Here is a 27472-nt window from a genome sequence, read left to right as displayed (position 1 = left end):
GTGCAAGGTCATGCATTTAGGGATTAACAACAAGAATTTTTGTTATAAACTGGGGACTCATCACTTGGAAGTAACAGAGGAGAAGGACCTCGGAGTATTGGTTGATCACAGGATGACTATGAGCTGGCAATGTGATATGGCCGTGAAAAAAGCTAATGCCGTCTTGGGATGCATCAGGCGAGGTATTTCCAGTAGAGATAAGGAGGTGTTAGTACCATTATACAAGGCCCTGGTGAGACCTCATCTGGAATACTGTGTGCAGTTCTGGTCTCCCATGTTTAAGAAGGGTGAATTCAAACTGGAACAGGTACAGAGAAGGGCTACTAGGATGATCTGAGGAATGGAAAACTTGTCTTATGAAAGGAGACTCAAAGAGCCTGGCTTGTTTAGCCTAACCAAAAGAAGGCTGAGGGGAAGATATGATTGCTCTCTATAAATATATCAGAGGGATAAATACCAGAGAGGGAGAGGAATTATTTAAGCTCAGTACCAATGTGGACACAAGAGCAAATGGATATAAACTGGCCATCAGGAAGTTTAGACTTGAAATTAGACAAAGGTTTCGAACCATCAAAGGAGCGAAGTTCTGGAACAGCCTTCTAAGGGGAGCAGTGGGGACAAAAGACATATCTGGCTTCAAGACTAAGCTTGATAAGTTTATGGAGGGGTATGATGAGATGGGATAGCCTAATTTTAGCAATTAATTGATCTTTGAGTATTAGCAGTAAATATGCCCAATGGCTTGTGATGGGAGGTTAGATGGGGTGGGATCTGAGATATTTACAGAGAATTTTTTCCTGGGTGTCTGGCTAGTGAGTCTTGCCCACATGCTCAGGGTTCAGCTGATCGCCATATTTGGGGACGGGAATGAATTTTCCTCCAGGGCAGATTGGCAGAGGCCCTGGGGGTTTTTCACCTTCCTCTGCAGCATGGGGCACAGGTCACTTGCTGGAGGATTCTCTGCACCTTAAAGTCTTTAAACCATGATTTGAGGACTTCAATAGCTCAGACAGGTTAGGGGTTTATTACAGGAGTGGGTGGGTGAGATTCTGTGGCCTGCGTTGTGCAGGAGGTCAGACTAGACGATCATAATGGTCCCTTCTGACCTTAAAGTCTATGACTCTACATGTTTTTGAATGGACCCCAAAAATCTTTTTTATTATTTTCTTCTCTGGAGTCTGGACTCTGGCTAGATCTTGACCAAGAAATTTGGATCTTGACAAAAACATTGAATACCCCAGCAGTCAGCACTGCTCATGGTGCTCTAAAGGGACAGGCAGACGATGTGAGGTTGATTCCCACCCCGGGAAATTCATTTTAGGTGACAAATCTGAGGAATTGTCCCTGATTGAAGTGTCATTATAGGAGGTTTTGGAACAAATAGATAAATTTAGAAATAAGAAGTCACCAGGACCAACTGGTATTCACCCAAGAGTTCTGCAGGCACTCAAATGTGAAACTACAGAACTTCTAACTGTGGTTTGCAACCTATCACCTAAATCAGCCTCTGTAACACATGACGAGGATAGCTAATATGATGCCATATTTTAGAAAAGGGCCCACAGGTGATCCTGGCAAGTACAGGCTGGTAAGTCTAACTTCAGGACGAGGCAAATTGGCTGAAACTATAGTAAAGAGCGGAATTATGAGGCACATGGATTAATACAATATGGTGGGGAAGAGTCAACCCAGCTTTTGTAAAGGAAACTCATGCCCCTATTAGAATTCTTTGAGGGCATCAGGAAACACAGACAAGGGTGATCTACTGGCTATAGCGTACTTGGACTTTCAGAAAGCCTTTGACAAGGTCCCTTACCAAAGGCACTTGAGCTAAGTGAGCAGTCATGGGATAAGAGGGAAGGTCCTCTCATGGATCAGTAACTGTTTAAAAGATAAGAAACAAAGGGTAGGACTAAATTGTCAGTTTTCAGAGTGGTAAGAGTTAAATAGCAGGGTCCCCCAAGGATCTGTATCAGGACTTGTGCTGTTCAACATATTCATAAATGATTTGGAAAAGGGGGCAAATAGTAAGGTGGCAAAGCTTGCAGATGATGTAAAATTACTCAAGATATCCAAAGCTGACGGCAAAGAATTACAAAGGGATCTCACAAAACTGAGTGACTGGGCAACAAAAATGGCAGCTGAAATTCAGCGTTGATAAATGTAGAGTAATGCACATTGGAAAACATAATCCCAACTATCCATACAAAATGATGAAGTCTAAATTAGCTGTTACCATTCAAGAAAGATCTTGGAGTCATCATGGTAGCTCTCTGAAACCCTGTGCTCAATGTGCAGCAGCAAACAAACAAAAGCTAAACAGCATGTTAGGAACCGTTAGGAAAAGGATAGATATAGAAAATATAATGCCACTACATAACTCCATGGAATGCTCGCACCTTGCATACTTTCTGGTCACCCCACCTCAAAAAAACCCAAGATATTTTAGAATTGGGAAAGTGCAGAGAGGGGCAACAAAAAGGACCAGGGTATGGAACAGCTTCCATATGAGGAGAGATCAAAAAGACTGGGACTGTTCATCTTGGAAAAGAGATGAATAGTGGGGGGATATGAGAGAGGTCTATAAAATCATGACTGGTTTGGAGACGGTGAATAAGGAAGCGCTAGGGGTCACCTGATGAAATTAATAGGCACCAGGTTTAAAAACAAACAAAAGGAAGTACTTCTTCACAGAACACACGTCAACCTGTGGAACTCGCCGCCAGGGGATGTTGTGAAGGCCAGAAGTATAAGTGAGTTAAAAAAAAGAACTAGATAAGTTCATGGAGGATACGTCCATCAATGGCTATTAGCCAAGATGGTCATGGATACAACCCCATGCTCTGGTGTCCCTAAGCCTCTGACTGCTAGAAGCTGGGACTGGATGACGGGATGGATCGCTCGAGAATTGCCCTGTTCATTCCCTTTGAAGCACCTGGCATTGGCCACTGTTGGAAAACAGGATACTGGGCTAGATGGACCATTTGTCCGACCCAGTAGGGCTTAGGTGTGCTTTTGCCTAAAATCAAATGGCCCCATTTCTCATGTGCCACAGTAACTCCACAATGATTTAATGCCAGGGTTTTTTTTTCCTTACTTCCCCTGTGATCTGAGCATCAAGCTGGCTTCTTCATCAATAATGATTCTGGAGGCTAAATTCAGGTGCCTGCGGAATCTCCCAGGGTTTTCAGGAGTATCTCCGCATCCGTTGGACTCACTGATACTGGCACAAGGAGGAAGAGTCATTTTAAGACTATCTCCTAGTTTGCAGGGTCGCCATTCAGCACACAGCTTGCAAAGTGCTACCACCTAGCACCCACTGATGCCATGCGGCAGTCACAGGTACATCCAGATAGCTCGGAACCAGGGGCTGGGATACGAGACCCAGCCAGAAAGAAGCCATCTATCGGCGCTTCAGATGCAGGAAGCAGGGTCAGGAAGAACCCCTCTGGGGCTGTAAGTCCCTTGTCTTGCACAATAGACAGGAGGCCAGGTGCTACCCCAGCAAACCTCAAAGAAACAACCCTGCTAACCCTCCCCCAGCACGCCACCCAGCTGTGTGACCATGGGCCACACATCACCCTCCCAGCCTTTGGCCTGTATTTCCTCTGCAAGTTCCTTGGGGGCAGGGAGTGTCTTGCTAGGTATCTGTACAGCAAGGGGCCCTGACCTCACGCCACTGCTGGGCTGGGAATACTAAACAGACTCTGCCAGGCAGGACAGATACACTATATTTTATTGACTTATTTTCCATGTGTTTAGTCCCCCAACAACACTTCCTACATTTTTTCCCCCCTTTAACATTAAAAAAAAAAATCTATGTACAGACCCATCTGGGCCAAGGGAGCGAATCTCTATGTACAGGATATTTACACACGGGCCGTGCACCCCTCCTAGCAAGGGGCAGGGCTGCCAGCCTCCAGGAGGGCTGCTCCCCCCATCTCCTGGGCTAGCTCTTCAGAGCCACCTCCAACTTCAGCATGTCCATGGGAGCACTCTTGGCCACTTCAAAGAAGACTCTGAAAAGGTGACACAGGCCTGTTAGTGGGGCACACCCGGCGGAGGCACACAGCATAGGACAGGGTATGGGGGGCGGGAGCTCCAGCCAACCTGAGGGAAGTCTGCTGGGGCACTGGGCCCCAGCCAAATGCCCGTGGTCATTAGCAAAGGATTCCTTTCTCCAACGAGTTCATTAGGCACTGGCGTTAAATCGGCATGAGGTGCTCAGTCTAGCAACCCCACCCCCATGCCCTGTCCCTGTTGGCATGTCTCCAGCCACCATGGAGTCCTTCTGGGCACATGGGACCTGAGCTCCTAGTGTACAAGCCTTCCAGGCCCCTTTTACACAGAGCAAAGGGCAAATTTCTCTTTGCAGGTCCTCTCCCTTTCAGGTGCTACCCCCGTCCCTCCCCCAGCGGAGGCCTGCGGCATACGTTCCAGGCCAGGGTGGCCCATGGCTCCAGCGTAAAGGGCAGTTTTGCTGGCTCTGCCCCTGCAGCAGCCACAGCCCAGGGAGAACCCCTTAGAGCACTGACAGATTGTGGAATGCAGGTCAGCCCTTAGCTGTAGTACAGACAGCTCCTGCTGGGCCAGCCTCTGCCAGACTGCAGCCAAACAGCCCAGGTGGCTCAGTTGCTCCCCCCGCCCTCGATGCAGCAGGCCCAGGGTGTCAGAAGCCACACCTAGCTCTAAAGAGACAAAGTTCAGAGCGACTGGGGGCAGCCAACCCTTGCCGTGCTGCAGATCAACGTTCTTCTGCAGAGCGCAGGCCAGAGGTCAGACAAGGTGATTACAATGGTCCCTTGGAAGCTGACACTGCACTGGGGCCAAAGCAGCAGGGCATTGAGATTGGGCAACAGCTTCACAGCTCCCACCCCAGGCTGCCTAGTGCAGCGCCCCCTGCTGGCTAGTGGAAGAACTCTCCTGGCCCCCAGCCCATCAGACACACCACTACAAGGAGAGTCCACTCACCGGTGGGAGTACTTCGTGCGCACTGCCTTTAACTTGTCATCGTGCTGGTAGGTCAGCAGGAAGTTCAGCCTCTTCACCAGCGGATGGAGCTCATGAGAGCTGTATCCGCTGTAATACTCCAGCGTGGGGCTCTGCAACGTGTTAGAGACTCAGAGCCTGGTCCAGCACCATTGCACATACACCCCACACTGCTTCTTCCAGGACACTGGAATAGATCTGACCCCTGGGGTGCCCTGACCCTATAATGGCTGCTTGGCCAGACTCCAGTGCAGACAGGACATGGATCACTGGCCTAATTTAGATAACAGCTGAGTTTGGCTTCTCATCGTGGAGAGAAAGGAGCAGAGACAGGCCCAGTCAGGTCCCCACCCGGAGCCAAAGCAATGGCCTCTGTGCAGGTGGCCATCTGCAAACAGGGACACTGTGGCCAAAGGGGGGAGCAGCCAAGCACCAGAGTCAGCTGCCAGGCAGGAAGCATTGGACAAGAATGTCACATCCTTCTCCCCTTGCCTGTGGGGCCAGCTATAGAGGATGAGAAGGTAGCGCAAACCCCACTCCTGAGGCTGCTGAGGGCCCGGCTTGGAGAGTGCGGTGAGCTACCCCCTTCTCTAACTGCCCTTGAAGGTACCAGGACCTGCCCAGTACAGCTGCCCCTACTCCAGGCTCTGCACCCTCTGGAAGGTGGGAGCTGGAGAGCAGGCGTGGGACTCAACAGGGTTAGGAGCTTGGGCCCCACAGGCTCACGTGTAGCTAGCTCTTAGAGGCAGGACCAAAGGAGAAGCGGAAGGGGTGGGGCTTCCCTGCCCATCCAGGATTGAAAGGGCACCAGTAGCTCAAGGCTGGGGGTTCCCTGCACAGACTGCAGGATCTGGGACCAACCCTCCTGCAGCCACTTTCCCAGTGGCTCCAGGACAGTGCCCACCCGTAGGAACAGAGACTGGCGACTTGTCCCTGGGGGAAACTAGCAGTGTCGTCTGGCTGGAGAGCCAGCAACAGCAGCCAAAGGGGAAGCCATTCCGGGCAGCCTCCTGCCCCTTGGGGCCAGTGGAGCTAATCTGGACAGCCTGGTATGGGGAAGGGCCAGGAGAGCAGGGCACTCACCCATCCGCCAAGGCTCTTCATCTTGAGCGCCAGGAGCAGGCAGCTCGCAGCCAGCTTGGAAGCGCTCTCCTGGACGTAGTCGTACTCCGGCAAGGTCATCTCACAGATGAAGCGGGCCAGGGTCAGTGTCTCCATGCTGGCGTGAGCGCACTGGGACCGTGGGAGGGGAAGGAGCTGCGGTGAGACCTCCCTGCTTAGCACTTAGTGAAGGGGAGATGCCTCCCCTAGGTGCCCCCGGAGCCAGGGCGGGCATGGTCATGGGGGAGCACACTGTCTGCACTGGAGAGCCCTGCTCAACGCTGGCTGCATGGGAGAGGCAGGTGGTCCCACCCAGCAGATAACTGCCAGCTCACTGCAGTAGGCGCCCTGTCGGTGCTCAGCACGGGGGTGAGGAAGGGGGATGGGTCCAGGGCACCCTGGAACACAGGCACCCCATGGCCCAAGGGGAGAGTCACTGAGTGAGCCAGCCTGGCTGCCTGTCCAGGTCACTCAAGCCAAGCAGCTGGGACTGGACCAACTCTCTCGCTCCTCCTGCCGGGACAAGCCAGATCCAGACCCCCAGACCTCTCCATGGAGGAGCCTCCAGCATCCAGGCCTGGACGCCTGCTCGTCTCCCACCCTGAGTGCCAAATACTCCTGTCCCTTCTGGAGCTCACAGCCAAGCCAGCACTTGATTCCCCTCCCTGGACGGAAGAGAGCTTCCTGCTGTGGGTGTGTCGGGCAGAGCAGGGGGCACCACTAGGCAGGGGCAGAGGAGCCAGCCAGCGCTTCCACATGACTGAGATGGCCAGGCCTGCATGGACCAAAGAGCAAGCGGATGGCGGAGAAAGAGACATTGCTGCTCCTGGCATGGCACAGAACATCCCACTCTGCTCCCCTCAGTGCCCTGAGCCGGGACTTTCCTCCAGGCCACTGTGGTGCGGAAAGGGATGGCAGGTTTTGGCAGGAGCGATAGGATCCCGGGGATGGGGAGAAGGGAGAGAGCTTGTTTGCTGGTTACAGCCCCTCGGACAAGCTAGCATTTTCCTTCCGGCAAAGGAGCAGCCTTTGCCGTCCCCAGGGTGCCACCCCCTCGTAGGGACGATGCAGACAGCATGAACGAGAGCACTTTATGCCTACATTGTGCTCATTTCCCCACCAGCAGCACAATGTGATTGTGCCAGCTGGCTGGTGGGGGAGGGTGTCATCGAGGTTGCCTGCCAGCCTCTAGCTGTGACCACCCACATCCCCCGCTAGGGGCAGAAATGAGGCCCCACCTTGGCAAACCTCCGCAGGAAGCGATACGGGATGGGAATGTTGATGTCGAACTTCAGCGTGCGGAGGATACTCATCTCCATGGCAATCAGCTCCTCCCTCTTGTAGGCGTCGTCACAGATGTAGAGGAAGTCGTCCACGCATGGGGGGCAGCGCTCCTAAAGGGGAACAGCCACAGAAACGCTCAGCCCCACCTACACCCAGGCCCGTGCTGCCCCAGTCCCTAGGGGGCGCTGTGCTGAGCTGCCTGGCAAGGGCTAAACTAAAACCCTGACCCCCTTGGGGTGAGATTTTCAGAAGCATCTAGGTGAACTTGGAGCACGAATCCCATTCACTTTCAGTGGACTTGGCTCCCAATCCCTTTATCCACTTTTTGGAAGATTTCCCTTCTGGCTGTTTAAAAACCACACTGGCACCTTCTATGAGATGTGAACCCTGGTGTCCTGGCTGGAGTTCAACCTGGATGAGGCCATGCTGCCCCCCAGGGACAGCCCTGCAGTCACAAATGGGATAACACCTCTCCAGAACTGCCCTGTATTGCTGCTGTTGAACAGCCGCCACTGTTCCAGAGGTGGCTGCATTTCAGTGATGGGCCAAATGATCGTTGCAGATGGCACCAAGCAGTGATGCACATTGAAGACGGGGCAGGCCGATGCAGAGCACTTCACTTTCATCCAAGTTTTCCATGGGAAACTTATTTTCAGCAAAAATTCAAAATCGAAAGATTTTATTGGGGAAATGCCGTTGCAGTGCCTCATGGGAGTTAGAGTTCAGGTGCCTCATGCTCCTGTTCTCCTCTATAGGGTGGGCTCGACATCTTGCAGGATGCCCCAAAGTTTCCCCTCTTAGAAAGGGGAGGCAGTGCATCATGGGAGATGTAGTCCAACCAGGGAGCTAGACCATAGCGGAAAATCCAGCAGGAGACAACCCACCAACAATTCCCACAAGGCTCTGCAGCAGTATATCTGGATTGAAATATCAATTTGGGGCATTTGATTGATTGGGAAATTTTTGACCAGCCCTACCCCAGTCTCCCCATCTGGGTAACTTGCCCAAACTTTCACCTTTCAGGCTGGGGATTTTCACCATAATACCAAGGTGGTGGTGATGGGAAAGTCGGGGTGGGGGGGAGCCATCTCTCCGGCTTGGTTTGATTTTTGGCTACAGAATAGGGTGTGGATGGTGTCCCAACAAACTGCCAGTGCCTGGAACAGCTGGGCTCCATTCCCAAGCACAGTGCATTGGAATGCTTTAACCAGCACTTGTGGGATCAAAAAGCATATCAGCCCTGTCACCAATGGCAGCATTCTCTCCCTGGGACTCCCCCCCACTTCCTGTTTCCTCCTTCGGCGAGGAAATTAAACACAAAAACTCAAGTTAATCCCGCGTCATGGCTCCAACGCTCTCAAGTCAGGCGTAACATTACCGCCGCCATGCTACGGAGCGATCCATGCAGCCCATCCTCCCTTGTTCAGGTTAGTTGCTCAGTGGCAGCTATCGCAGCACACTCGGTCCATAGGATGTGCACCAAGGTCCAAGTTCATGGGGCAGCTTTAGCATTTGGAATGTCCCAACTGCCTGATCTTCCCCCCCTTTGCTGGTACAGCCCTATTCACACCAGCACACGCTCCCAGGGATTTGTGTTAAAGGTGAGATGCTAACCAGTAGGATCTGTCTAAGGGCTAACTAGGACCCAAGGGGTGGATTCCAGCCCACCACTCCCTTGATCCCAGCCTGCCTACCCCCTCATGGCTATTCTGGCACTGGGGCCTTTCGAGCAGCAACAGTCAATCGCTGTACCATGGCCTTAGCCACATGAGCTGAGTGGGGGCTATGATGTGACTGCACGGCATGCTCCATGTGTGTCCCCCTCTGAGCCTGGCATGAAGAGCCCATTAGCCATGTTTGGAAGGGATCTGGAGCCAAGTTTACCCAGCCACACAGTGTGTTCCAAGGGGCAGGCCATAGGGATGTGTTACCCTCTGCCGCCAAGCCAGGATGCCCCCAACACCCCGCAGTTCTCTGCCCAGGCCAGAGCTGGGTCACCTCAAACTTGGAAGCGATGAGGATGGCCGTGGAACCGATGAGCTGCAGCTTGTCCCTCATGCTCACCACCTCCACCAGGTAGTGATCCACCAGCTTCACCGCCAGGTACAGCGTCTCATGGTTCAGCTCAAAGTTCTCCTGGGGGAGACACAGATGGAATGGCACATGCCAGCCAGTGTGACACACACTGGGAGCAGGCACTCAGGGTTTGCTACGTTCCCCAGCTGCCCTTCGCAGGCAAGCGCCCCATGCAGCAGACTCAGGGCAAGGGGCAACAGCACCCCTCACTGCTCTGCTCCTGAGACTTGCCCTCATGCAGGCTGGGACTTGTTTTAGCCGCCAGGGGAAAATGCTTCCCATTCCCAGCCCGGGGGTGAAGGTCACGCCTGCTGCTTTGCCCCAGGCTGCCCACCCCAAGTGCTCAGGCACAGATCAGTGTCGTTTGGCACAGGGAAGGGTCCCTGGTGCTCCACTTGTCTGACTCGCCAGGCTGTTCCTCCTCTCTCCAGACTCCAGGGCTGGCTCCTGACGTACGTCCAGAGGAGAGTCAGGGCCAGCGTCTCCACGAGGTTAGCGGCCCCCCCCCGCAAGGACGGCGTGGAAACACGGTAAGCGACTTCCTCCCCCTTGCCTGCAGCCCCCTTTCTGCAATCCCTTCTCCACTCACAGCCCTTTCACCCCCGCCACAAGCTAGGTTCACAGCTGCGTGCAGCCGAGCCACATGGGGCGGGGGGGTGTTTGTGGGATTTCTCTCCTCCACGTGGCTCCTGCTCAAGCCCACAGGGGAGGGAGGGCTGGTCTGCCCCACCTCCAGCTAGCTGAGGTTTGTGTTACAAACAGACACTGTGCACACGCTGGTGCTCTCCTGGCAGCTCGTACTCTCCCTCCCCCCAAAGGAACGCAGGTGCGCACCTGGACCTCCACCATCCAGTCCACCAGAATGGCTCTCATGTCCCTGCTGATGTCGTACTGCTTCTCCATGTAGTTTGGGAGCAAGAACTTCTCCTGCCAAGGGAGCCGCAGAGAGGCTGTTAGTGAATGAAGCCCACCCACTGCAGCATGCGGGTAGGGGCCTGGAGAGGCTGAGTCCATGGCCCTGCCATCCTGCAGGCAGGCTGCTAAGCCCTCTCCATGGCACCATAGCCAGGAGCTGCCGCTGTCATGGCAGGGCCTCCCTGGGACAGACCCTCAGCACCACTGTTGACATAGGAGGGTCCTACCCCCCGCCCAAGCCAGGTTGTGCCTTTGCAATGGCCCCAACTCTCGTGATGGGCTGGATGCCAGAGCCCAGCTGATCCTACCCCACGCTACTCATCCCTCCTGGGGCCAGCCAGCCCTGCTACATCAAGGGAAGGGGCACCCATGGCCCCCAGCAGGGATTAGTGGCTGGGGGAACAGTTCCTGCCAGAAGGTGCCATCCGCACAGACAATGCTGCAAGGAGAGCAGCAGTAACTGGGCTTTACCGTGCAAAGGTGAGCTAGGAGCCCAGCCTGCTTCCCCCGCTGGGCCAGCGGGGAAATGGCCACCAGGGCCTGCCCAAGGTTTCTCAAGGAGATTCACTGCCATGGACAGAGTGGCCGTCAGCCTGCCCAGGACTAGCCAGCCTCCTGCCAGGAGAGCCCTGGGCTCCAGGGAGGCTGCGCGGAGCGGGCAGGGGGAACAGAGAGCTGTATGCAACAGGCTGCCTGGAGCTAGTTTGCCTGCTTGGAAAGAGCGAAAGCCTGAGCCAAGCCAGCCAGGACATGAGTCAAGGGCTTTTGGAAACCAAGCTTTATGCTTCAAGTGCTAAGGTGCAACCCGCCTGCGCTCCCAGTGCGCCAGCCCCCCATTTGCAATGCCATGAAATGTGGAAGACAAATGCACTGGAGGGGGCTGCACTCTCTTCTCTGGAGACAACGGGACTTCATAGAATCACAGAATATCAGTGTTGGAAGGGACCTCAGGAGGTCATCTAGTCCAAGCCCCTGCTCAAAGGAGGACCAATCCCCAATTTTTGGCCCAGATCCCTAAACGGCCCCCTCAAGGATTGAACTCACAACCCTGGGTTTAGCAGGCCAATGCTCAAACCACTGAGCTATCCCTCACCCTTTCAGACTCTAGGGGCCTCAGCCTGGCATTCTAGCTCCTTCCTGTGCCTGATGCCCCCTGGAGCCAGCCTGGCATCCCCAGGGCGTCGAGCCAGCGAGCTCCGAGAGGCTGGGCCAGTCCAGCAGAGGAAGGAGAGAAGGTCGAAGCTGAGATCCCTGTGCCCTCCCCAAGCACCACACACCTCTCTCTCCTTCATGTAATTGAAGATCTCCTTGGCGTACTCGGCGCTGGCGTAAGCGTCGCCCAGCTGCTCCTTGTCAATGTCCTCAATGGCAGGCGCCTGCGGGGAAGGAGAGAGGGTTGGGGGATAGCTCTGGGGTCCCAGAGGTACCTCGAGAGACGAGTCCTGTGTGCTTGTGACAAGGAGGCAGTGAGAGCGATGGCTGGTCAGGCACTGGGCTGCCGGCCCCAGACTGCTTTGCCAACGCACCTCTCTCAGCTAGCAGAGGAGCGTCCACAGCGATGTGGAAACCCCGACCTGGAACACAGCCGGCGCTGCAAGCCCTATCACTGCGCTTCATCCTGCTCTGCAACACCTCTCGTGCTGCTCTCCCAGCTCACCTGGCGGGACTTTTCTGGAGCAGGTTGCCTATGTGGCCTGCAGGGAGCAGACCTGCCCCCACACAGCGTTCAGGGGAAATTAGCCCCCAGATCCCATCTGTGTAGCTCAGCAGCTGGGGAGGGGGCAAGGTGCAGCTTGGCTTCACGCACGCAGATGGACAGGGCCTGAGGCTCAGTCCCCCTACAGGGTGAGCAGTTGAGGCAACAACTGCAGGCAGTGTTCTGGTATCCCCAGGAAGAGGTGAACGAGCGCCCTCTAGGGACAGGGTGAGGCGTGGACACTTGCCTCCTGTGAGGAATGCAACGCCAGAATACCAGCTGAGCCGCATGTGCTGCTCAGGCCTATCGCCCTCCCAGGGGACACTAGGTTGGCAGTGGGCACCCAATTCCACTGACCTGCACGGGCGCTGGCTCCTCCAGCACCGGGTCATTCTTGGGAACCAGTTTGGGCTCAGCAGATGCCTCATCCGGGGGCGTTTTCCTCGTTGCCCTAACAGAAGCAGCCAAGAGCGGGTCAGACACTGCAAAAGGCCAGGCTCAGGGGCAGCCTGGGGAGTCTCTGGCTCTAGATCTCAGGAAGAGGTTGGGGGGTGTTGGTGCCCCAGGAATCGCCAGATCACATCAGACCAGGGTCCAGGAGCCCAGGTTCCTCTCTCCAATAGCGCCCTGTAATAGCTGCTTCAGAGGCAGGGCAAGAAACCCCCCAAGTGAACAAAGACACCTGCCCATGAGGGAAATGTCTTCCCTGTCCATGACTGGGTGATACCCTGAAGCAGGAGGCTTTACAGCCCTGTCAATATTTTATCTTGACTATCACCACCATGAAGGTTCCCGTTATCCACATCAACACCCAAACTTTCCCTGAATTCCACTACGCTTTTGGCCTACATGAGATCTTGTGACAGAGTTCCACAGGCCAACTGTGCATTGTATGTAAAAGGCATTTTCCTTTAGCAGTTTTAAATGGAATGGCTTTCAATCCCATTGAATTCCCCTTGTCCTTGTGTTAGGATGACAAGGATCTCTCATCTGTCCCCTCTGTACCACTCCCTTTCTACATCCGCCTCACATCCCCTAGTATTAGTCTCCTCTCCAAGGCACACAATCCCCATCTCTCTTCCTACGAGTTTTTCCAGGACCCTGAATCTTCTCATCAAGGAGACACACACATGCGTCTGTCATCTCCTTTCAGACAGGGTGATAATAACTGCCCAGCATCCGTGGGCAGCATGCCCCATCGATATATAATGGCATTAGACTATTTTCCACATAGCAACACCCCTTCCTTCCACATCCCAGCTTCCTATTTGCCTTTAGCTGCAGCCACATCCCTTAGGATTTCCCTTCTCCCCTGTGCATCACCCAGCCAGGATGGAGGGATGTTCCTCTACTCCGTTTTACACTGGGGGGCCTGGCCTGGCCTGCAGCTTCTCCCACTCCATTTTCTCAACTATCCTCCTAGTTCCCCTCTGGAGGGGAGCTCGCCATGGCCGCAGAGTCTGCCAACAGGCGGGCTGAGCACATTCCCAATGGCGAAAGCCTCTCCGAGGACACCCCACCCTCCTAGCTGGCAAAGGTCCTGCCATCAGAGGCCCCAGCTCCACCAAGAGACCCTGAGAGCCAAGAAGCATTGGCACAGAGAGACATTAAGCTTTTGGAGACTGACCCTCTGCCAGAGGGTCCCCTTGGGCTGCAGCCTGGAAAGTGACAGCACTGTGCGAGCCAGTAATGGTGCTAGCCAGAGGGACAGCGGCTCCGATAACAGGGTAAATGCGCATCCATCAGAGCAAGGACCCCAGCTCAGCTGCAAGGGGTGGGCGGCGCTGGGGCTGCATCAGGGCTGACCCACAGAGTGTTACTCACTTTTTCAAGTTGATCTCATTGTTCTTCAAGACCCCCAGAGCAACTGTGCCTTTCTGTGCCTTCCTGGGACCTGCCTTCGTGGCATCCTTCTTCTTCAGGCCAGCCTGGTTCTTGTGAGCCTGGCAGGTGAGAGGGCAATGCTGGGAACACAGCATGACACACAGAGGGGCAGCCTGGCCAGGCTCCCCAGCATCACACCACTCAGACAAGCTTGCCCATGGCAGTGGGTGCCAGGAGCTCTGTAAAGCTTCACTTAGCAACAAACAGCATTGGGGGAACATCTGACAATCAGACAAACACTGAGGGGGGATTCAGGAAGGCACTGTGCCAGGAGAGCTCAGCGTACTCTGGCTAGGCAGGAGCACCAGGAACTGGGGTTAATCAAAATGGGGTTTTTACAGTGCTGTGGAGCCCTGATTTCCCAGACTCCTGATCAACCAGGTTTGGGTCTTGCAATGACTGGAGCTCTGCTCCCATGACTCCAAGTACTACAGAAGGAGAGCTCCCATCTTGAGGAGCTCAAGGTCTGGGATGCTGAAGCTAAAGTCCTTGGCAGCTTTACTTGCCGAGGCCCCCTGGGACTGGACAAGCACAGATGAGCACCTTGTTATCCAATGCCCTGACTCTAAAGAGGCCTGTGGGGATCAAATGTGAGTTTTAGTGTCTAGAGCCTGAACTCTCTCTGGAGATCAGCACAAGTCACCACAGCGATACAACATATTAACCACTGGGAACTTTCAGCAACAACGGAAAGTGGAAATATTGGAAACTTTTAATAAAATCTCCCATACAATCATGGCACAAGAACATAGGAATGGCCATCCTAGGTGAGACCAATGGCCCATCTAGCTGATAGTGGCAAGTGCCAGGTGCTTCAGAGGGCGTGAACAGAACAGGGCAATGTATCAAGTGATCCACCTCCTGTTGTCCAGTCCCAGATTCTGGCAGAGGCTTAGGGCCACCCTGAACATGGGGTTGCATCCCTGACCATCTTGGCTAATAGCCATTGATGGACCTATATTCTGTGAACTTATTTAATTCTTTTTTGGCCTTCACAACATCCCCTGACAGGGAGTTCCACAGATTGACTGTGCATCGTGGGAAGAAATACTTCCTTTTGTTTGTTGCATATTAATTTCATTGGGTGAGCCCTGGCTCTTGTGTTACATGAAGGGGTAAATAACACTTTCTTATTCACTTTCTCCACACCAGTCATGATTTCATCGACCTCTATCACATCCCCCCTCAGTTGTCTCTTTTCCAAGCTGAAAAATCCAGCTTGTAACCCAGATGGCTTCCAGCAGGGATGGAAATCCAAGCTTTGCACTCTGTTTGAGGGGTGACCAGCTCCCTCTGTGGCAGGAAGTTCGGTCACAATGGTCCTTAAGCAGTACACTGCAACATGCACTGTCTAGAGGGACCCCTGGGGAGGTATAGGAGCACATCCAATACAGGGAAGCCAATGAAAGGAGCTAGTCCCTCCGAAGCAAACAGGTTTGCTGCCTGGTTTGCCTGCAGGCTATTGATAGTTGTGAAGTTTCACCGGATGTTGAGCCCGCCAGTTTTAGCAGGGAAAATATTTTAAGGTTAACATCAGCATGGTCTAGTGGTTAGAGCACAGGGCTGGGATGTGGAAGAAGAGTTTGTTCCCTGATCAGAGTGTACGGACTAATATATGGGTGCATGGTCTTTATATCAGAGCAGTGGGCCAGGCATCAGGACCCCTAGTCCCCTACACCCCAGCCCATGCACGAGTCAGCACCATACAAGACCAGACAACAGGACAGGGGGACACAAGGTAGAAATGAAACATTCAGCTCAGGGGGGAACCCTGCCCATCCAGCTCCCCCACAAGCTTCCTCCCCAGTCCCTGCAGCAGTGCTGTGTCCTTACGTTAGTGAGGTCTCCGAAGGCAGACCTCTTCTTGGGTGCCCCCTGCGGTGAGGACGGGGACCTCTTTGCTTGACAGCTCTCCTCCTAGAGCAAGGAGCAGATCATTGAGATGGCATGCTGGACCCAACCTCACCAAGCGTGGGCTCCTCTGCCACCCTTCCCTTGGCAGCCATGTCCAGAGCAAGGGACATGGCACCGAAGATACCAACTTTCAGATACCACCAGTCGAGGTGGGTCTGGAAGCGTCACGTATTCTCACAGCTCCAGCTGTGATAGGTCTGCCCCGCAATGCCACAATAGCTGAATCTGATGTATCAGCCTCACCAAACCCCATTGAGGGGGAAAGTGAGGGCAGGCTAGACCCCAGCTTACAGATAGGGTTTGAGGCTGCGTGACTTGCCCAAAGGGCAACAGGCCAGACTGAAGCTCTGTAGGGGCCAGCTCGGAGCTTTAAAGCATTAACACGACTGAAGTGCTGGGACCAATCTTGGCCCAAATCTTAGAAGAGGGAGAAGCCACCTTTTCCCTGTGGCCTCCAAACTCCAGGGACCAGCCCGCACCTTTACCAACAAAGGCCCCATTGCAACCCCCGAAGTGAGTGATCCATATGTATCCACATCCCCAGCTCCCAGCGGGGCAGGAGGAAATTACTAGCCCCACAGACTCACCTTCTCAGGTCTGGCATTTTCCACTGCTCCTGCTTTGCCAGGCCGGAGCTGTTTACTGCCTGTGGTCTTGGAGTTGCGTGGCACTGGCATCTTCTCCCGTCAGCCTCCGCCCAAGCACACCTGCACACAGAGGCGAGAGATGCCCCCAAAATGCTGACTAATGATCTCAATGCACTTTACAGACTCAAGGCCTCAGCCTCACTCATGAGGTGGGCAAACAGCCTTCATCCGCACCTCACAGATGGGGAAACTGAGGCATGGGGAGGGGAAGGGATTAGCCCAAGGGCACCCAGTGAGCAGCGCTAGGAGACATGGGTTTATTTTCTATCCATACTTCCATCTGTTATCATCCAGACCACAGAGCAGTGACTGCAAACCTCTGCCTCTGCCCCAAGGACTTTAGCAGCAGCTCAGACACTACCTTTAATACATGTAAACTCCTCACAGGCAGAGAGTAGCCCTTTGGGATCAAACAGAATCCACCACCTCCCACAGCTCTCAGTGACTCCCTGGGAAGCCTAAGCTGGGAAGCAGTGCCTCCCTACCCCCCAGCCTCACCCGTCACGGTCTGGTTTTTCAGGTGCTACTGGAGCCACCGTTGCTTCTCCAGGCTAACGCCACCTCTCTCCACAGCTTTCAGTCCAAAGGACCTTGGGTCGTGGCCACCCCCATTCCATTACCTTCTGATTGGGGAGCAATGCAACAAGAACCACCCTATTGTCATGGGGAAAAGGCAACGGGATGAAACAGCTTCTGCAGGATCCTGTTACAGCAACGGTTGCCCTGCCATGGCTCCATGGCAGCATTTCCCCTGGGCCCCTGCACAGGTGCGAAGCTGCTTTGAGGAAGGCGAGTGGCACAGAAGCAGAGCTAGTCTGGGGGCCCTCTCATGTGAGGCGGGGAAGAACCACTGCTAGGGCTTAGGAGCATGCAAGCCAGAGTGAGCACACTCCCTATTTAACTCTTTGAATGCCACTGGGGTCTCATGGAAACAACAACTGGGAGCATTCCGAAGGCCGGGAAGAAGGCCGGGGCCTTTGTCCATGGGGTAGCAGGAAGGCTGAGGCAACAGGAAGGCAGGAAGGATGCTGGCAGGTGGGTTTGGTTGTTGGGGGTGGTGGGTGGGGAAGGTTGGGGCTTTCAGCAGCAGTTTGCAGGCAAGTCTACCCATCCGGAGTGTTGGAGGTGTTGAAGAAGATGCAGGCATTAGGGAGGTAACAGAGGAGGGGAGCATGCCAAAAAAAATCCCTGGACACACTCCTGTACCCCTGCAGACCCTAATCTGCAGCACTGCAGAGAACCAGCCGCTTCTCCCTCAGGGTTGTCTGGCTGCTGATGGACATGATGAATGGGACACCAGCAGGCCAGTGCCAACCTGGTGACAGCAAGCTGTCCAGCGGAAGATCCAGATCTAAGACCCACTGTAGGACCTTTGCTCCCTGGCCCCCAAAATAGGATATTTAGTTACAATTCAGATTGAATTCAGTCTATCCCGCTCTGCTTCTTCCTCCCTCCCATCACTCTGCCAGGGGGCTGGCAGTTAGGGCCCAGCTGGAAGCGTGGTTGCACCGAAGTAGTGACATGTGAGGTAGGGCTGGGAGAAAGCAGATATTATTAATGTGCCTAAAGAGCATCCAAGATCAGGACTCCATTGTGCTAGGTGCCATATAAACAGAACAGCAGAAGGTCCATGCTCCAAAGAGCTTGTAATCTATACAGGGGGGAAGGGATAGAACACACCAGCTGAGTGAACCATGTGATGGCAACAAATAGCATGTTAGTCCCATGATTAAATGGAAAGAAAAGGGAAGGTGAGGAGGGTGCAGGGGAGAAGATGGTTAGAGTGGTAGTGTGGAGAGAAGCGAAGATGAAGAGACTGAGGAAGAGGGTTGGAGCAGTAGTCCAATGAGAACTCCAGAAAGGTCTCTGGATGTCTGAAGGTCCCTGCCTTGGCTGCTTCTGCAGCTGCTCCTATCAGCTGCTGTATCTGGCTAGTTCCTCTCTGCAGTTTGCACCCCCTCCTCTGGGAAACAGAGACCCCATTGGCTTGAACTCTGGGAAGCTAGAGCAGCCCATCTTCACCTGTCTTCCAGTCAGTCTGATGCAGAGGAGATCTGCTCATGCTAGGGAGCCAGACAAAATCACCCCAGCATGTTAAGGGCCCTGTGTGTTCAATGCCTTTGGCAGCGCCAATCCCAACACCTGGTGTAGCTCCAAGGAACACAAACCAACAGATCAGGGTAGGGATAGCTCACGCCCACAGGAGCTGAAAAGCCTTTTGTTCAAATCTGGAGACCTAAGCCATGATGACAACCCAACCTAGAGTGACTTTCCAGACAAGCTCCCACCAGCTCTGCTGTTCTCCCATGTACAGCCCAGACCGCACCCAGTCACTACAGAGAGCACTAGGCTGTAACAGTTTCCATTGACTCCAGTGGCTACTGTGACACCACCCTTTCACGAATGAACCCTGATATGTGGGTCCCCCTTCCTGCTCAGCAGCCATTTTCAGAGTGCATGTTACAAAGCATTTCCCAGCATCTATATACTGGCCAACACCGAGCTCTTAATTTTCAGCCATAAATCACACAGCCAGGAGGGGAGCATCATGACCACCATTTTACAGATGGAGAAACTGAGGCACAGGGCTGTGAACTGACTTGCCTGAGGTCACCCAGCAATCCCATGGCAGAGCTGGGACTAGAACCCATGTCTTCTGGGTGCTCTATCCAGTAGGCCTCACTGCCTTAAGAGAGGGGGAGACAGGAGGGCAAAGCAACTGTCTGTATGGCTTTGGAGCTGGATTATCAGCCCTGGAGACTGATTGACCTCTGTTTACTCACAGAACAGGTACAGATGGGCACCAGCATGGCAAGCTACTCACTCACAATGCCCCAGCCAATGCACTTCAACCTTGACATAGAATAGGCCTCATTAGTGTCAGCGGATATGGATGGTGAGTGGGCCCCCCAACTCACTAGGAGCTGGACAGAGACACGCTCCCCCCACACAGGCACTTCAATAGACAAGAACAATTTTGACACTGTAGCTAGATCTCAAGCAGTTGTAATGAGCCCATCCCCACAACAGCTGAGCACCTGCCTGCCAGGCTGGATGTGAACTAGCAACCTAGATGTGAAAGGCTCCACAGTCCAGGTCCAGGTCTGTAGCTGTTTGCATGTTTGTTTTTGCATTAAGTGGCTGGTCTGAGCCACCTAAAGGCAGAAGTCCATGCAGTGACGTTTTGGGACTGTCAACATTACCCTCCTCCCCTTTAAACTAAGGATGCTTGGAACCAAATCCATGCTTTATGTGACTGTACTGAGGTCATGGGAGTTGTGTGGGAAGGTAAATATGGACTTTTGTCCCCTGGTTAAATTGATGGAGGGGGGCAAACGGAGAGAACACTTTCCTACAGTGCCATCAAGCAGTCATTCCACTAGCACCTTTCATTCCCACCCCCTTCCCAAAGACAGCCCTGGAATGTGTGCTCTAGGTCAACAAGGTTAATTATAGCCAGAAGCCATAGCACATCAAGCCAGGGACACATCTCAGGTGCTTTAATAATAGGAGTACTCGTGGCACCTTAGAGACTAACAAATTTATTTGAGCACAAGTCCTCCTTTTCTTTTTGCGAATACAGACTAACACGGCTGCTACTCTGAAACCTTTAATAATAGGGTACTTGGTGGAAAACATGCTATCATTTTAGCAGCTGGGATTAGGTTTTCCAGGACCTTCCAACCTGGCTCAGAAACCTGGATTTCCCAAAAGCTCTGCAGTAAAACAGGAACAATGGCTACACATCACAACTGGCTTGGTTTGCAATATCCACCCAACAGATTCAAAAGACACAACTGAGTTAGCTAATCCACATAGACAGAAATTACTGAACTGCTGTTTGGAGACACATTATGGATAAAACCATCCAATCAGAGGAGAGCCAGCCAGGGTTAGTGTAGCACCCAGCAAGGGAAAGGAGGGCAGTACAAATCTCATCACCATGCAGCTGCCCCCAGCCACAAGAGATCTGAATTTGCACCTTCTCCCGGAGTCAATGAACTTTGGCTCAGGGTAAAGGAATCTGGAACACACACACCCATTATCTAATCAACCCTGAACCCTTATAAACTGCTCTTTCCCCCCAGCACGGCTCGGTGTCAGCCCACCGCGGACTGCAGGCCCTGGGAGGGAGCAATCAGCAGCTGCCGAAGCTCCCTGCCAACCCCACAGCGATTTCGCAGGCGACGCTCAGGGAAGGGGCGGCAGCAGCAAGCCGAGAGGAAGCGCAGGCCGCGGGAAGGACAAGGGCAAGTCTGCCCGGGCCACATGCCGGAGGGAAGGCGCAACGCGGGCTGCACTGACGCGGGTCAGGGACGCTGGCACCCCGGGAAGTGCGGGGCCGGGCAGAGCGGGCCGGGGCCCGGAAAGTGCAGGCCAGCGGGGGTTCAGGTGACCCGCCAGGCCCGGAACTCACCTGGCCTCTCAGCGCCCGGCCCCGATCCCGGCCCGATCCGGCCTCCGCCCAAGAGCTGTGGCTACTGCTGCACAACGTAGATTTGAAAACTGCGGCCCTGGCAGGAGGCAGCTTGCGATTGGCCAGTCGGCAGCCAATCAGTGAGCCAGGTTGAATGCGGTTGCTAAGGGCGGTGCACAGCGTTTTAAAAATCGGCTCCCTCAGCCAATGGGAGAAATGGCTTCTCGGCCGGCGGGCGGGCCAAGACACACGGGGGGCGTGATCTCCCTTATCCGCCATTTTCATTGGCTGGGCACTCGCCAAGTGGCGCGTCTTGTTTTAAATTGACCTTAAAGAGCCAGACAGCGAGGAAAGTGTTAGCAGCTGCTGGAGCAGGGAGGGACTGCGCGGGGACTGCCCCAGGCAGAGCCTGCACCCCCCTCACCAGGGCGGGCCCCGCCTTGCTCCACCTGCCGCTCCTCCTCAGCCACTGTGGCACAGGGACCGCAAAACGTGGAGGAGGGGTGGAAAGAGAACAGGAGGACTTGTGGCCCCTTAGAGACTAACCAATGTATCTGAGCATAAGCTTTCGTGAGCTACAGCTCACTTCATCGGATGCCTGCAGTGGAAAATACAGTGGGGAGATTTTATATACATAGAGAACATGAAACAATGGGTGTTACCAGACACACTGTAACCAGAGTGATCAGGTAAGTTGAGCTATTACTAGCGGGGGGGGAGTCGGGGGGGGTGAAACCTTTTGTAGTGATAATCAAGGTGGGCCATTTCCAGTAGTTGACAAGAACCTGTGAGGAACAGTTGGGGGGGGGGGGGGGGGAGAATAAACATGGGGAAATAATTTTACTTTGTGTAATGACACATCCACTCCCAGTCTTTATTCAAGCCTAAGTTAATTGTGTCCAGTTTGCAAATTAATTCCAATTCAGCAGTCTCTCCTTGGAGTCTCTATGTAAAAGAATAAATGGACACAAATCAGACATCAAGAATTATAACATTCAAAACCAGTGGGAGAACACTTCAATCTCTTTGGTCACTCGATTACAGACCTAAAAGTGGCAATTCTTCAACAAAAAAACTTCAAAAACAGACTCCAATGAGCTCACCTTACCTGATCACTCTCGTTACAGTGTGTATGGTAACACCCATACTGCAGGCATCCAATGAAGTGAGCTGTAGCTCACGAAAGCTTATGCTCAAATTAATTTGTTAGTCTCAAGTGCCACAAGTACTCCTTTTCTTCATCCCTTAGGGGCTGCCAACTTTCTGACCGAACAAAACCAAACACCTAGCCCCTGCCCCTTCTCCAGGGCCCTACCCCACCCCACTCACTCCATCCTCCTTCTATTGCTTGCTCTTCCCCACCCACCCTCATTGCGGGGGGAGGGTCCCTTTTCTACCAGGTGTTCGTTTGAAAACTGGCGACCTGGCAACCTACTGCTAGTGGGGGCTTCCTCTTCTTAAACTGGGTTTTCACACTGCTAATTACAGACACTGAAATTGCAGAAAGTGCATTTTCTAGATTGTTTAAGAATATGTTGAATAGGACTGTCCCAGAATACACCCCTGGGTGACACCGTCTGTCCATTCTGAAAATTGACCATTTATTCCTACCCTTTGTTTCCTATCTTTTAGCCAGTTACCAATCCATGAGAGAACCTTCTCTCTTATCCCATGTCTGCTTACTTTGCTTAAGAGCCTTTGGTGAGGACCTTGTCAAAGGCTTTTTGAAAATCTGAGTACACTATATCCATTGGATCCCCCTTGGTCACAAGCTTGTTGACCCCCTCAAAGAATTCTGGTAGATCGGTGAAGCATGACTTCCCTTTACAAAAACCATGTTGACTCTTCCCCAACAAATTATGTTCATCTTTGTGTCTGACAATTTTGTTCTTTACTATAGTTTCAACCAGTTTGCTCGGTAATGAAGTCAGGCTTACCGGCCTGTAATTGCTGGGATCACCTCTGGAGCCGTTTTTAAAAAATTGGCATCACATTAGCTATCGTCCAGTCATCTGGTACAGAAGCTGATTTAAATGATAGGTTACAGACTACAATCAGGTTTCAGAGTAACAGCCGTGTTAGTCTGTATTCGCAAAAAGAAAAGGAGTACTTGTGGCACCTTAGAGACTAACCAATTTATTTGAGCATAAGCTTTTGTGAGCTACAGCTTATGCTCAAATAAATTGGTTAGTCTCTAAGGTGCCACAAGTACTCCTTTTCTTTTTGAGACTACAGTCAGTACTTCTGCAATTTCATATTTCAGTTCCTTCAGAACTCTTAGGTGAATACCATCTGGTCCTGGTGACTTATTACTGTTTAGTTTATCAGTTTGTTCCAAAACCTCCTCTAATGACACCTCAATCTGGGACAGTTCCTCAGATTTGTCACCTAAAAAGAATGACTCAGGTTTGGGAATCTCCCTCACATCCTCAGCCATGAAGACCGATGCAAAGAATTCATTTAGTTTCTCTGCAATGGCCTTATTGTCTTTGAGTACTCCTTTACCATCTTGATTATCCAGTGGCCCCACTGGTTTTTTAGCAGGCTTCCTGCTTCTGGTGTACTTAAATTTTTTTCTGCTATTACTTTTGGAGTCTTTGGCTAGCTGTTCTTCAAATTCTTTTATGGCCTTCCTAATTATATTTTTACACTTCATTTGCAAGAGTGTTGCTCCTTTCTATTTTTCTCAGTCGGATTTATCTTCCACTTTTTAAATGATGCCTTTTGGCCTCTCACTGCTTCCTTTACTTTGTAGTTCAGCCACAGTGGCACTTCTTTGGTTCTCTTTTTTAATTTGGGGTAGACATTTAAGTTAAGCATCTATTATGGTATCTTTAAAAAGTTTCCATGCAGCTTGCAGGGATTTCACTTTTGGCGCTGTACCTTTTAATTTCTGTTTCACTAACCTCCTCATTTTTGTGTAGTTCCCCTTTCTGAAATTAAATGCTACCGTGGTGGGCTGCTATGGTGTTTTCCCCGCCACAGGGATGTTAATTTAATTATATTATGGTCACTATTACCAAGTAGTCCAGCTATATTCACCTCTTGGACCAGACACTGTGCTCCATTTAGGACTAAATCAAGAATTGCCTCTCCTCTTGTGGGTTCCAGGACTGGCTGCTCCAAGAAGCAGTCATTTAAGGTATAGAATCATAGAAGGTTAGGGTTGGAAGGGACCTCAGGAGGTCGTCTAGTCCAACCCCCTGCTTGAAGCAGGACCATTCCCAATTTTTGCCCCAGATCCCTAAATGGCCCCCTCAAGGATTGAACTCACAACCCTGGGTTTAGCACGCCCATGCTCAAACCACTGAGCTATCCCTCCCCCTAAAATCATAGAATAGCAGGGTTGGAAAGGACCTCAGGAGATCATCTAGTCCAACCCCTGCTCAAAGCAGGACCAATCCCCAATTTTTGCCCCATATCCCTAAATGGCCCCCTCAAGGATTGAACTCACAACCCTGGGTTTAGCAAGCCAAAGCTCAAACCACTGAGCTATCCCTCCCCGAAACTTTATCTCTGCATCCCGTCCTGAGGTGATATGTACCCAGTCAGTATGGGGATAGTTGAAATCCCGCATTATTATTGAGTTTTTTATTTTAATAGCCTCTCTAATCACAAAGTGAAACTATTTCCCGATGTTTATTCCCCCACCCCCCCCCACTGTTCCTCAGACGTTCTTGTCAACTGCTGGAAATGGCCCACCTTGATTATCACTACAAAAGGTTCCCCTCCCACCCCACACCCGCTCTCCTGCTGGTAATAGCTCACCTTAAGTGAACCCCGACCTGGAGTATTCTATCTGCTACCCAAGATCCATAAATCTGGAAATCCTGGACGCCCCATCATCTCAGGCATTGGCACCCTGACACCAGGATTGTCTGGCTATGTAGACTCCCTCCTCAGGCCCTACGCTACCAGCACTCCCAGCTATCTTCGAGACACCACTGACTTCTTGAGGAAACTACAATCCATCGGTGATCTTCCTGAAAACACCATCCTGGCCCCTATGGATGTAGAAGTCCTCTACACCAACATTCCACACAAAGATGGACTACAAGCTATCAGGAACAGTATCCCCGAAAATGTCACGGCAAACCTGGTGGCTGAACTTTGTGTCTTTGTCCTCACCCATAACTATTTCACATTTGGGGACAATGTATATCTTCAAATTAGCGGCACTGCTATGGGTACCCGCATGGCCCCACAGTATGCCAACATTTTTATGGCTGACTTAGAACAACGCTTCCTCAGCTCTCGTCCCCTAATGCCTTTACTCTACTTGCACTACATTGATGACAGCTTCATCATCTGGACCCATGGAAAAGAAGCCCTTGAGGAATTCCACCATGATTTCAACAATTTCCATCCCACCATCAACCTCAGCCTGGACCAGTCCACACTTCCTGGACACTACGGTGCTAATAAGTGATGGTCACATAAACACCACCCTATACCAGAAATCTACTGTCCGCTATTCCTACCTACATGCCTCCAGCTTTCATCCAGACCACACCACACGATCCATTGTCTACAGCCAAGCTCTACGATACAACCACATTTGCTCCAACCCCTCAGACAGAGACAAACACCTACAGGATCTTTATCAAGTGTTCTTACTACTACAATACCCACTTGCGGAAGTGAAGAAACAGATTGACAGAGCCAGAAGAGTACCCAGAAGTCACCAACTACAGGACAGGCCCAACAAAGAAAATAACAGAACACCACTAGCCGTCACCTTCAGCCCCCAACTAAAACCTCTCCAACGCATCATCAAGGATCTACAACCTATCCTGAAGGACGACCCATCACCCTCACTAATCTTGGGAGACAGGCCAGTCCTTGCTTACAGACAGCCCCCCAACCTGAAGCAAATACTCACAAGCAACCACATACCACACAACAGAACCCAGGAACCTATCCTTGCAACAAAGCCCGTTGCCAACTGTGCCCACATATCTATTCAGGGGACGCAATCACCCTAATCACATCAGCCACAGTATCAGAGGCTCGTTCACCTGCACATCCACCAATGTGATATATGCCATCATGTGCCAGCAATGCCCCTCTGACATGTACATTGGGCAAACTGGACAGTCTCTATGTAAAAGAATAAATGGACACAAATCAGACGTCAAGAATTATAACATTCAAAACCAGTTGGAGAACACTTCAATCTCTCTGGTCACTCGATTACAGACCTAAAAGTGGCAATTCTTCAACAAAAAAACTTCAAAAACAGACTCCAAGGAGAGACTGCTGAATTGGAATTAATTTGCAAACTGGATACAATTTAACTTAGGCTTGAATAGAGACTGGGAGTGGATGGGTCATTACACAAAGTAAAACTATTTCCCCATGTTTATCCCCCCCTGCTGGTAATAGCTCACCTTAAGTGATCACTCTGGTTACAGTGTGTCCATTGTTTCATGTTCTCTATGTATATAAATCTCCCCACTGTATTTTCCACTGAATGCATCCGATAAAGTGAGCTGTAGCTCACGAAAGCTTATGCGCAAATAAATTTGTTAGTCTCTAAGGTGCCACAAGTCCTCCTTTTCCTTTTGCAAATACAGACTAACACGGCTGCTACTCTGAAACCTGTCTAATCTCCCTGAGCATTTCACAATCACTATCACCATCTGGGTCAGGTGGTCGGTAATATATCCCTACTGCTCTATTCTTATTATTAGAGCACGGAATTACTATCCATAGAGATTCTATGGTACAGGTTGGTTCATTTAAGATTTTTACTTCATTTGATTCTATGCTTTCTTTCACGTATAGTGCCACTCCCCCACCAGCACAACATATTCTGTCCTTCTGATATATTTTGTACCCTGGTATTACTGTGTCCCACTGATTATCCTCATTCCATCGAGTTTCTCTGATGCCTATGATATCAATATCCCCATTTAATAAGAGGCACTCTAGTTCACCGATCTTATTATTTAGACTTCTAGCATTGGTATATATGCACTTTAAAAACTTGTCACTTTTTAGCAGTCTGCTATTACATGATGTAAATGAATGGGACTTTTTTTCATTTGACTCTCTCTCATCAGATCCTACCTGTATTTTATCATCTTCCATCCTCTCCTCCTTATTAGGACATAGAGAATGTCCCCTAAGGGATGTCTCTGTCCGAACCACATGCTCCTCTGCACCTTTCGGCTTTCCCCCAGTCCTTAGTTTTAAAACTGCTCTACAACCTTTTTAATTTTAAGTGCCAGCAATCTGATTCCATTTTGGTTTAGGTGGAGCCCATCCTTCCTGCATAGGGTCCCCCTTTCCCAAAAGTTTCCCCAGTTTCTAATAAATCTAAACCCCTCCTCCCTACACCATCGTCTCATCTACGTATTGAGACCCTGCAGTTCTGCCTGTCTAACTGGCCCTGCGCATGAAACTGGAGGCATTTCAGAGAATGCTACCATGGAGGTCCTGGACTTCAATCTCTTACCTAGCAGCCTAAATTTGGCCTCCAGGACCTCTCTCCTATCCCTCCCTATGTCATTGGTACCTACATGTATCACGACCATTGGATCCTCC

General features: G+C 51.8%; 1 protein-coding gene across 2 annotated transcripts; it reads right to left on the bottom strand.

Moving 5' to 3' along the window:
- Positions 1 to 3719: 3719 nt before the first annotated feature.
- Positions 3720 to 21168, bottom strand: CCNB3 (cyclin B3). Of its 2 annotated transcripts, none has more exons than XM_027818630.3 (12): positions 20924 to 21168; positions 16447 to 16566; positions 15779 to 15862; positions 13886 to 14004; positions 12419 to 12512; positions 11643 to 11741; positions 10285 to 10377; positions 9373 to 9510; positions 7329 to 7484; positions 6073 to 6222; positions 4972 to 5102; positions 3720 to 4019 (listed from the first exon to the last, which is right to left on the bottom strand). In XM_027818630.3, exons 2-12 carry the CDS (start codon positions 16534 to 16536, stop codon positions 3950 to 3952), a joined length of 1224 nt encoding a protein of 407 aa, XP_027674431.2. In that variant the 5' UTR covers positions 16537 to 16566; positions 20924 to 21168; the 3' UTR covers positions 3720 to 3949. The 2 variants fall into 2 exon arrangements, with proteins under 2 accessions (XP_027674431.2, XP_043378798.1); XM_043522863.1 differs by having other exon boundaries at positions 16447 to 16552; positions 20924 to 21092.
- Between the last annotated feature and the right edge of the window lie 6304 nt (positions 21169 to 27472).

This window comes from Chelonia mydas, chromosome 9, assembly GCF_015237465.2.
Source record: "Chelonia mydas isolate rCheMyd1 chromosome 9, rCheMyd1.pri.v2, whole genome shotgun sequence".
NCBI classification, from domain to species: domain Eukaryota; kingdom Metazoa; phylum Chordata; order Testudines; family Cheloniidae; genus Chelonia; species Chelonia mydas.
This window is presented reverse-complemented; position numbering and strand designations above follow the sequence as displayed.

Bases quoted from the DNA above. Each gene is read 5' to 3' on its own strand.
- CCNB3 (XM_027818630.3), bottom strand. From the start codon at position 16,536: ATGCCAGTGCCACGCAACTCCAAGACCACAGGCAGTAAACAGCTCCGG. The intron at 14,005-15,778 runs GTAAGGACACAG...CTCACCTGCCAG, and splicing joins CCTTCGGAGACCTCACTAAC to GCTCACAAGAACCAGGCTGG. The intron at 7,485-9,372 runs GTGACCCAGCTC...GTTCCCCTTTAG, and splicing joins TCATCGCTTCCAAGTTTGAG to GAGCGCTGCCCCCCATGCGT.